General features: G+C 37.6%; 1 protein-coding gene and 1 pseudogene across 5 annotated transcripts in view; one reads left to right on the top strand and one right to left on the bottom strand.

Moving 5' to 3' along the window:
* The window catches only part of CDH12 (cadherin 12), a 1,063,313-nt gene that overhangs the window by 1,038,283 nt on the left and 12,970 nt on the right, over positions 1-12,060 (top strand). For all 5 annotated transcript variants that reach the window (XM_086676372.1, XM_086676368.1, XM_025924779.2 and 2 more), the window contains one exon: positions 11,546-11,667. In XM_086676372.1, the coding sequence (XP_086532498.1) occupies positions 11,546-11,667 (122 nt within the window). The remainder of the gene's footprint in view (positions 1-11,545; positions 11,668-12,060) is intronic.
* Positions 2,924-6,434, bottom strand: LOC147584040 (E3 ubiquitin-protein ligase makorin-2-like; annotated as a pseudogene).

Here is a 12,060-nt window from a genome sequence, read left to right as displayed (position 1 = left end):
TCATGACCTGAGGCGAAGTCGGACGCCCAAACGACTGAGCCACCCAGGCGCCCCTAGAAATCAGTTTTTGTCACCAACAGACAAGTAATATTTGACTTTGGCGTGGGTTTATATGAGTAATTTAAATCCGCTTGATGGATTGGTTGGTATAGATGCAGATCATACTACTGTAATTGAACAGGGCTATTGTTATATAGCGTTTATCTTAACTTGTAATTTAAAAGTGAACTAATTTAAAGAGAAAAGAAAAAGAAAGCTTGTATTACTTATTCACTGTATCATGCTCAGTTTGCACTATCATTCAGGTTTTTGTTGTTGTCACAGAAAGCTAAGATTTTGTTCTTGACATTATGGTAGTCGCAATTTAGCGCACAGTCACAAAATTGAATTTTTAACCCCTGTAGGTATTCAAAGCAGATGTCATTAAAATTTTTTAACGTTTTTGTTTATTTTTGAAGGAGAGAGAGAGAGAGAGAGAGAGAGAGCATGAATGGGGGAGGAGCAGAGAGAGAGGGAGAAACAGAATCCGAAGCAGGCTCCAGGCTCCGAACTGTCAGCACAGAGCCCGATGCGGGGATCGAACCCACGAAATGTGAGATCATGACCTGAGCCGAAGTCTGACGCCTAGCTGGCTGAGCCACCCAGGCACCCCAAAGCAGATGCCATTTTTAAATGAGGAAGCCTAATAGCTCCAGTGTATTTTAACATACTAGGAAACTTGTGTTTGTTAGTCCTTTACAGTTTTCCAAATATTTTCAATTACATTTCTCACTGGTTCCTGGAAATATTCCATTATTTGGCCAGTATTTATTGAATACTTAGTACAAAAAATTATAACTGTAGTTTGATCCTCAAATGTGAACTGGGCTTTCTCCCAGCATGGTGGCTAGATAGCAGCCCAAGTGTTACTCTTCGAAAGTAAGTGATTATCACACACATGGGTGGATCTCAGGCAGTGTCTTCTTATTCTTTGAGTTCACTGACCTGTATCATAGAACAGTGCAAAGCATAGTGAGAGGACTTGGATTCCAGTCTTGACTCTGACAAGAAAATGTAGGGCAAGATCACACCAAAGTTTCCTCACCTGTAACTGGGGATTGATAGATCTGTAATTTTCAAACTTGTAGATAGATTATCAGGATACTTCATCAGATGAAATCTTATGTGGAATCCTGATATTCTACATTGAAGAGAGCTGTGGGTAAATCCAGGGTATTCTCTTTGCCCCTTTATGCAAACCCCCCCCCCCACCGAGGAGGATGGCACCAGGGACCTATATTCCTATCAGTTCTGATTTCCCTGTTAAATTTAAAATATATTTTTCCCATCCATGAGAATGAATGTTTTTCCATTTCTTTGTGTCCTTTGCAATTTGTTTCATCAGTGTTTTACAGTTTTCAGAGTACAGATCTTTCACCTCTTTGGTTAGGTTTAGTATTACAGTATATGTTAACTAATTGGAATTTAAATAAAAAACTTCTAAAAATTAAATAAAATTTAGTTTTCCTAGGACTTATTAAAAGTTACAATGCTAGCTACTAGTGAACCATTTCTGAAAGAGATTTCTGATTATAAGTTCCGAAAATGGGCATACTGTGTCCTTCTCTTCTCATATGTTCTTCTGACAGTGAGGCTGACATTCCTTCCATAAAGAATTGGGTTCTGTCAGAACACCTGGGTAGCTCAGTCGGTTGGGTGTCCAACTTTTGATTTCCACGCAGGTCATGATCTCGTGGTTCGTGGGTTCAAGCTCTGCTTCAGGCTCTGTGCTGGCGGTGTGGAGCCTGCTCTCTCCCCCTCTCTCTCTTTCTCTCCCCCTCCCCTGCTCTCTCTCTCAAAAATTAATAAAGTAAACATTAAAGAAATTTAAAAAAGAAGAAGAATTGTGTTCTATCTTCCTTTCCCTTGAATTTTGAAGTGGATTAGTGACAGCCTTGACTAACATAGAGGAGGTGTATTTCTATGTGACCATCTTAGGTCATAAAAGCAAGAGTTTCTGTCTGATTTCTTTTGTTTTTAAAATACTTGCCCTTGAACTTTAGCCACTATGTGCATTGCAATGAAGCCCAGTCTACATAAAGAGACCATGAATGAATATTCTTGTCTATCCTTCCACCCAGACCTCTAGCAAACCACCAGCATCAAGTAACAGACATGGGAATAAATGGAACTTTAGATGGGAAAAACACCAATTCAGGAAGAAATACAAGTCATCTTTCCTTTCCTTTCCTTTCCTTTCCTTTCCTTTCCTTTCCTTTCCTTTCCTTTCCTTTCCTTTCCTTTCCTTTCCTTTCCTTTCCTTTCCTTTCCTTTCCTTTCCTTTCCTTTCCTTTCCTTTCCTTTCCTTTCCTTTCCTTTCTCCTTTCCTTTCCTTTCCTTTCCTTTCCTTTCTCCTTTCCTTCCCTTCCCTTCCCTTCCCTTCCCTTCCCTTCCCTTCCCTTCCCTTTCCTTTCCTTTCCTTTCCTTTCCTTTCCTTTCCTTTCCTTTCCTGCCCTTCCCTGCCCTTCCCTGCCCTTCCCCTCCCTTCCCTTCCTTCTCTTTCCTCCTTCTCTCTCCTCTTCTCTTCTCTCTTCCTTCTGCTTTGCTCCTCTCCTCTCCTCTCCTCTCCTCTCCTCTCCTCTCCTCTCCTCTCCTCTTGTCTTTTTCTTCTTTTCTCTATGGCTTAGGTGCATTTTATTTGTTTTTTTCAGAATTATTCTACAAAAGAACTAAGTTAAAACTCAAGTCTTTGTCAAGAGGGTAAGAACAACTTTCTCTTTCCCAGTGCCCACCACTTGTCCCCATGTTCCTCAGTTGTGTCACTGCTGCAGTGCATGTGGGTAGAGCGCTTACTACTTTCATCTCACACCTAGCCCCAAAACGGAAGAGACCTATCACCTAGTGCCCCCTGCCCTTAGCCCCCTCCCTCACAGATTGGTCTGGGTTACAGGAGTCCATGGTAAGAACTGTTGGGATCCAGTAGGAGTTCTGAATCCCAGAAGGCCATGGTGAGGGCACAGCCCGTGGAGAATACTTACTCATCTAATTTGTTGCCCCTGTGAATGCTGTTGGGCCCAGCACAATAGTCACAGAAGCAAGCTGCACATTCTCTGTCCAGATAGAACCAGGACTTGCGGCCTTAGCCAGAAGCTGAGTAATATAGTGCAGGTAAATACAGTCGTACTTGAAGGGGCAATGACCATCCTACCATATGAAGAACCAGCATTGGATTTGGATGGTCTAAGCCTTGAAGCTCCTGATGAGTTGCTTCTTCTCAGCCTTCTTGCTCGCCCAGAATTTGTTGGGGCTGATGTAGCTAGAATGGACATGATACAGGGGACAGGCCCTGATGATGTCTTGTGGGAAGTCCTGTCACCTCTTTTGCCAGGTGCACAGGCAGCTAGGCAGTGGGCATGGGTACAGCCTGGCAAGATACCTCTGACTTGTTCCACACCCTGTCCATGCAGATGCCACATGTGACGCCCTGACTGTCCTGCTCCCTCTCAAGGTCAGGACTGAAATGGGGTCATGAGCTCCCAGGCAGGGTCTGCCTTGGGCTGAGACTCCTGAGAGTAGTTATGATCCCTGTCATCAAATGATGGAGTCAGGGACTTCCAGAAACAGCCACCAACCTCCCTGCCTTGCTGTCCAATCCCTCCATGTCAGGCTCTGTGCCCCAGCAGCCCCTGCTCAGCCCTCGTCCAAAAGCACAGAAGTCAGGTAAATTGACCCCGACTCCCACTCCAGGCCACCAAGGGCTATGAGTGTTTATGGCTCTATCTCCATAGAAACAAGCTTCTCAAGGTGTCTGGGTGGCTCAGTCGGTTGAGCGTCCAACTTTGGCTCAGGTCATGATCTCATGGTTTGTGGGGTCAAACCCTTCTTCAGGCTCTGTGCTGACAGTCAGAGCCTGGAGCCTGCATAGGATTCTGTGTCTCCCTCTCTCTCTGCCCCTCCCCCACTTGCACTCTCTCTGTCTCAAAAATAAATAAACATTAAAAAAAAAAAAAAGAAAAAGAAAAGAAACAGAAGCTTCTCTGGAAATAGGGACACTTTCCTGTAGTGAGTAAACATCACCTGGATCACTAGTGAAAGCCCCTTGGACAAAGTTTCTGCATGGTGGTTAGGAGCAGGGACTGCTCTCCCCACCATGGATGCTGCCTTAGGGCCCCGCAGGGCCCATTCCAACTCAAGCCCTAGAAAAAATCCTTCTTTCTTTTTAGTATATAGTTTAGTATTTCTTATCTCCTGGATTAGTTATCTATTGCTGCATGATAAATTATCATACAGTTTCTTTGGGGCAGACATTCTAAAAGGGTTCATCGAAAAGGAATGGCTTAATATCTGCTCCAGGAAATCTGGAAGACTTGACAGGGGAGCTGGAATCTTCTGAAGGCTCATGTACTTCAGAAACCCAAAGTCACTGAAACCTTTCACTTTCTGCAACTAACCAAGTTCCAAGGAGCTATGTCAGTCTTATTATCAAAGAAGACAGCATATTTCAGATTCATTCAAATGTTGTATCAGTGTTTTGTTCCTTTTTTTGTTGGAGTATTCTTTATTGTACGGATATGCCACATAATGTTTATCCATTCACCAAATATATACATTTGACCTGTTTTCAGTTTTGAAGTATATACCTAATACTTTTATGGCTATGTGTATACAGGATTTTGTGTGGACATTTATTTCATTCTCTTGGGTGTAGAGTGGAGTTGCTACCTTATAAGTTCATATTCAATGTTTATAAAAAGTTCCAGTCTATTTTCCAAGCAGATTATGCAATTTTATATTTCCACCAGCTGTCCTTTCTATCAGCAATCCATTTTATTTCTCTGAGCAATGATTTGTGAATTTCAGTTTATAAGTCCTGCATTTATTTTGTTAAATGTATTCCTAAATATTTTATTATCTTTGATTTTAATGTGAATTTAATTTTTTCTCAATTTCAATTCTAGTTTGTCATTTGCTGCTATTAAGTATGTAATTGCCTTTTCTAATACTATCCTCTTATCTCATGGCCTTGATACACTCCCTTATTATATCCATTAGTTTCTTTGGGGATTCTTTAGGATTTCCTACCTATAGGGTCATGCCATTTTTTAAACAAAAGTAGTTTTATTTCTTTCTTTCTGATCTGGATACTTTAATCTTTTTTTAAAATTTATTTTCACTTAATTGCATTATATAAACCCTCTAGTACAATGGTGAATATAAGTGGTAAGACCAGTCAATTTTGCACTGTACCCAGTGTTAGAGAGAAAGCATTGACTTTTTCACTGTCGAGTATGATGTTAGCTATGGGCTTCATGAAGAGAGACTACATCACGTTGAAGAGCTTGCCTCCTATTACATTTTTAGAGGATTTAAAAAAAATTATGAATGGATGTGTGATTTTGTCAAATGCTAAAATTGTGAATCTTTTTGAGATGGCCATGTGTTTTTTTGTTTGTTTGTTTTCTTCTATTAATATGTGTTGTCAATTGATTATTCTTGGACATTAAGTGAATCCTGTATCTTTAAGATAAATGCTATTTGGTCATTATGTAGTAATTTTATATGACCTGGAAGTGATTTGTTAACTTTTTATTAAGAAATTTTTGTACTTATGTTTATGAGTGAAAATAGGTTATACCTTTGTTTTCTTGTGATGTTTTGGATTGGCTTTGGTATCAGGATACATACAATGAATTGGTATTTACTTCTCTATATTCTGAAAGTTTGTGAAGAATTGGTATTATGTGATCTTTAGAAAGTTATTGAATCCCCCCAGTAAAGGCATGTTTGCGTGACTTTTTTTCTTGGTTTCAGATATTTTTAATTACAACTTGATTTTTATTCATTTGTTTAATGTATATTAAGATTTTGTATTTCTTTTCAAGGTCAATGTTGGTAATTTGTGTCTTTCTAGGAATTTGTTCTGTTCATTTATGTTGACTAGATTTTTTGGCATAAATTAATAATATTCTTTTATAGGAATTTAACTCATTTATGATAAACAGTGATTTTTTTCCTTCATTCTCTGTTTTTGTAATTTGAGCTTTAGCTTTTTTTTTCTTAGTTGAAGCTGCACTTGAAAATACTACTAATAAACAATTCTGAGACCGACTCAGAAAGCTAGGGGAGCTGACTGAGATATTTTCAAAGGGTGGGGAAAGAATATTTAACAAATATCTTTGAAGGGATTAAGGATAAAAATAATTTCCTGATTTTATTGTGTGAACTAAAAACTATTAATAAGTTAGTTATTAACTATAAAGCAACATGGATCAATAATAATTGGATTTAAGCGATTTGACTACTAACAGCACAGTAACTAATCATGTAGGATTTTGGTTATTTCAAATTTACTAAACTTTTTTTTTAATTTCATTTTTTTTAATTTACATCCAAATTAGTTAGCATACAGTGCAACAATGATTTCAGGAGTAGATTCCTTAATGCCCCTTACCCATTTAGCCCGTCCCCCCTCCACAACCTCCAGTAACGCTCTGTTTGTTCTCTGTATTTAAGAGTCTCTTCTGTTTTTGTCCCCCTCCCTGTTTTTATATTATTTTTGTTTCCCTTCCCTTATGTTCATCTGTTTTGTATCTTAAAGTCCTCATATGAGTGAAGTCATATAATATTTGTCTTTCTCTGACTGACTAATTTCACTTAACATAATACCCTCTAGTTTCATCCACATAGTTGCAAATGGCAAGATTTCATTCATTTTTACTGCTGAGTAATACTCCATTGTATATACCACATCTTCTTTATCCATTCATTGATCAATGGACATCTGAGCTCTTTCCATACTTTGGCTATTGTCGATAGTGCACGTGCCCCTTTGAATCAGCACAACTGTATCCTGTGGATAAATACCTACTAGTGCAATTGCTGGTTCGTAGGGTAGTTCTATTTTTTTTTTTTTTTAATTTTTTTTTTCAACGTTTATTTATTTTTTTGGGACAGAGAGAGACAGAGCATGAACGGGGAAGGGGCAGAGAGAGAGGGAGACACAGAATCGGAAACAGGGTCCAGGCTCCGAGCCATCAGCCCAGAGCCTGACGTGGGGCTCGAACTCACGGACCGCGAGATGGTGACCTGGCTGAAGTCGGACGCTTAACCGACTGCGCCACCCAGGCGCCCCACTATTTTTAATTTTTTGAGGAACCTCCATACTGTTTTCCAGAGTGGCTTTACCAGCTTGCATTACCACCAACAATGTAAAAGAAATCCTCTTTCTCCACATCCTCACCAACATCTGTTGTTGTCTGAGTTGTTAACGTTAGCCATTCTGACAGGTGTAAGGTGGTATCTCATTGTGGTTTTGATTTGTATTTCCCTGTTGATGAGTGTTGTTGAGCATTTTTTCATGTGTCGGTTGGCCATCTGGATGTCTTCTTTGGAGAAGTGTCTATTCATGTCTTTTGCCCATTTATTCACTGGATTATTTGTTTTTTGGCTGTTGAGTTTAATAAGGACTTTATAGATTTTGGATACTAACCCTTGATCTGATATGTCGTTTGCAAATATCTTCCCCCATTCTGTCGGTTGCTTTTTAGTTTTGCTGATTGTTTCCTTCACAGTGCAGACACTTTTTATTTTGATGAGGTCCCAGTAGTTCATTTTTGCTTTTGTTTCCCTTGCCTCTGGAGATGTTTTGAGTAAGAAGTTGCTGCGGGCAAGATCAAAGAAGTTTTTGCCTACTTTCTCCTCGAGGATTTTGATGGCTTCCTGTCTTACATTGAGGTCTTTCATCCATTTTGAGTTTATTTTTGTCTATGGTGTAAGAAAGTGGTCCAGGTTCATTCTTCTGCATGTCGCTGTCCAGTTTTCCCAGCACCACTTGCTGAAGAGACCGCCTTTATTCCATTGGATATTCTTTCCTGCTCTGTCAAAGATTAGTTGGCTGTACATTTGTGGGTCCATTTCTGGGTTCTCTATTCTGTTCCATTGATCTGAGTGTCTGTTCTTGTGCCAGTACCATACTGTCTTGATGATTACAGCTTTGTAGTATAGCTTGAAGTCCGGGATTGTGATGCCTCCTGCTTTGGTTTTCTTTTTAAAGACTGCTTTGGCTATTTGGGGTTTTTCTGGTTCCACACAAATTTTAGGATTATTTGTTCTAGCTCTGTGAAGAATGCTGGTCTTATTTTGATAGGGATTACATTGAATATGTAGTTTGCTTTGGGTAGTATCGACATTTTGACAATATTCTTTCTTCCTTTCCAGGAGCATGGAATCTTTCCCCAGTTTTCTTGTGTCTTCTTCAATTTCTTTCATATGCTTTCTATATTTTTCAGTGTATAGATTTTTCACCTCTTTGGTTAGATTTATCCTAGGTATTTTCTGGTTTTTGGTGCAATTGTAAATGGGATTGCTTCCTTGATTTCTCTTTTTGTTGCTTCATTTTTCATGCGTAAATGCAACCAATTTCTGTGCATTGATTTTATATCCTGAAACTTTGCTGAATTCATGAATCAATTCTAGCAGTTATTTGGTGGAATCTTTTGGGTTTTCCATGTAGAGTATCATGTCATTTGCAAAGAGTGAATGTTTGACATCCTCCTGGACGATTTGGATTCCTTAAATTTACTAAATTTATATTTGAATTTCCTCACTAAGTATTCAGTGATAACGAGTTTCTACATGGCAAAATGTTGATAATCATGCTCATGCTAAATGGTGTCTAAACAAATTACATCATTGTTGTCCCAAATACAGATTAGCCGAGTCAGAAAAAATGGTCATGATTTCCTCAACATAATTTTCTGAATTATATGCATCAATGAAAAAACTCTGTATTACTCTAATAAATTACATTCTCTTGTACAAAGTTCTGTGCTTACTTGAGTGCAGTAATTCTTGAACAGAGTTGTTACTGCTTTCCCAACTGGCATTTAAACACATAAGGTCACATTTTAAAACCTTAATTATGAAAGAATTTACAAATATACAATAGAGGAGATAATAATATAATGAAATCCATAAACCCATCACTCATTTTTGACAATATGAAGTGTCATTTTATAGCTGTTCTATTTTTTTTTCCTCAATTCTTATTGGGGCCTTTATTTTTTTAATTGCCACAAGGATGACCGGTCACGTTTAATTTTAAGTAACTCCACAAATCCTCCAGGGCACAGGAAGATCTCACACAACAAATTGTATTAGCTAAATTACCAAAAGCATCTTTTTGAGAAATACTTTTAATAATATGATGTTACAATAGTGATTATACTTTTGTGACCTATTTACTCATTAGGCAAACGTTAAAATCTATATTGCAGAAAGATAAATAATTTGAAACGACCAAAAGGGAATTTCTCATGGGTAAAAACTGGCTTAAATTAATTTGAATACCATGCTTACACTTTATAAAGGTAAATCTGCATTAAAAACACAATTGCACCAGAAGTCTCGTCCCTTTTGGAAGACAGCCCATCCTCACCCCAGCTTCCCAAAATAAAACTCTGGCCCTGGGAAAACAAAATAAAAATAACAGTTTCCTTTTTATATGGCCTCAGGACTTATACTTCGATACTTCATATGTAACATGGAAAGTGGAGCATGATTTTTGTGTTGTATAGAAGTTGAATAGGTGAAGTTAGGCACATGAATTTACTAAACCAATCTGTAACATTAATTTCTTGTCTATTTTTTTCAATAGCTAAATACATTTCAATTTTTTCTAATACACAGTATGTAACAGAGTTTAAGAGCACTAATTTGGAACTAGAAAACCTGGATTCAAACCCCATCTTGTTAGTTCCAACTTGTGATTTTTGCATGAGTCACATCCCCTAATTGCTCCCCAGCATTCTGACACTATATGTATCACTATATACTGTGAACCCTAAAAGAGTTCATCTATGTAACATGTTTTAGAATATAGGTACACTGTAAGCATTACATAGTATTAGGCATTAATTCTGTTATTTTTTATAATCTCTAGCTTTTCTTAGGCATGTGAACCAAGTTTAACCAAATGCTGGCTTTTACCTACATACTATGCTATAGGAGTAATTAACACCAATAATAGATGTGGAACCAAATAACCTCCATGAAATTCACTTGGTAATACAAGTAATGCAATTTACCAAAGGTGATCTAACATTTCGTATAGCACCACCCCTTATTTAATACAACCTATGAAGTAGGGATTATTAGTACCTTGTGTTTTACATGAAGAAACTGAGTTGAAGGTAGATTAGGTAACTTGTGAAAACAACCAGACATTTTCTATCAAATAGTTCCCTCTGGCCAATATAAATTATTAAATCATAGATAATTTCTGCATCCTTCACCAAGATTACCAATACACCTTCTATAAATACATCCCATATTACAAAATGCACCATTCATCCTCTCTTTGTGTTATCTGTGTCTGTACTGGTACATGATGACAGATTTCACTGTGTCACGTGTGAATATGTGAACATTTATTACGATGCTGTTTATAGCGCCTATTATTTTCTAATAAATTTTAGTACTGCAGGATCAACTTAGACTTGTCAGAATCACTTATGTATTGGGATCTTGTATGCTTCTTTAAAAAAATTCAGAAAGAGGTCTAAAAGAATACTAACATTATGAATCTTCAACAGCACTGCAATGAAGGATTTAACACATAAACCAGTCAGTAGGGAAGTCATGGTGCCATTTACACGGTACTTGGATTTCCATAGTCCTGGGTTTGAATCTTAACCTCCCGTAATCCTGCATGTGTGACTCCGGGCAAGGTCCTTCAACAATTTGAGGCAGTTTATCCATATGTGAAATTTAATAAGGTAAAACTTTATAACAAATAAGGTAAAGGGTGCATTGTTAGGCTTACTAATTTAATTTTATCTAGTCTTCTTCAATAAATGACAGGAGGCAGATAATCTATCAGGGGCTGGAGCTACAACTTGTGATTGGATTTTGGCAGACACTTTTTCAAAACAACATTATTTTTATACTGAAGGAAGAAAATCTTGTTTATTCTTTCTTATCACCAGCAAGCAATTTTATGGTGTATACTAGCTTTCCATAACCTATGTTTTTTACTTCCTTAAAGCTGTATTTTAATTTTTACTTTTGAAAAGCCCTCTCTCCTTCATTCTTCTTGTAATTTATCATCCTTTTCAGGAAGAATCATTTTGAGAGAACTTTTTAAACATAGATGATCTTACTCAATAAAGTTTTAATTATACGGACACAACATAGAAAACATGTTTTATCCAGTGAAAATTATCACTACTGGTGAAGATTGGTTCTGTGAACTAACTCTTGTATGATGGCTACACGTTTGACAAAATACTAGCCAGATGGTTGACCTTATCTTTGGCGGTGAGTGAATTTCAGGGATGAACCCTGATACAGTTCACTCCTGGTGCTCTGAGAGCAGAGCACTGATACCTTACTTATCCATCCTTTTATTGTTTATATTTGGCAAAACACCTCAAATTTTCCCATAAAGGAAGGATCCCTTAGATTCTATATAATGGCTAATTAAAAAAATTAAGACCATTTACTATAAAAGCAATAACTGACGAGATTTTATAATTGTCTGTTTTTTTTTTTTTTATGTTTTCAATAGGTAACCCGTTATTAAGCAGCAAAGTCAACATATTGATTAATGTCTTAGATGTCAATGAATTTCCTCCAGAAATATCTGTGCCATATGAGACAGCTGTGTGTGAAAATGCCAAACCGGGACAGGTAACTTATTAATATTGTTAACTAATAGCATACGAAGACTATATGCATGTGTTTCAGGTTATAAGCCCACACATGAATAGACACACACACACACACACACACACACACATACACACACAGAGAGATATCTGTGTGTGTGTGTGTGTGTGTTTACATTAAAAAAAACCCCACAATGGATAGTAAATTCAAAAGTTAAGGGTGATTTATGGATGTACAAGTAACACCACAGGAGATAAAGTGATGCTAGCTTAGTGAACATTCTTTGTATAACTAACAAGCCTAGGATTGCAGATCTGCTCTGTTTTCCTTTCCTTTCCTGTGGAATTTCTATGGACTCTGTGACTATAAAGAAGCAAACAAATTGAGAATGCATTCTTCTAGTGTTTCTTGCTT

Source organism: Puma concolor, chromosome A1, assembly GCF_028749965.1.
Source record: "Puma concolor isolate L17-30 chromosome A1, mPumCon1.1.hap2, whole genome shotgun sequence".
NCBI lineage: Eukaryota > Metazoa > Chordata > Mammalia > Carnivora > Felidae > Puma > Puma concolor.
Note: the sequence above shows the minus strand (reverse complement) of the source record. Positions and strands in the feature narration are given on the sequence as shown.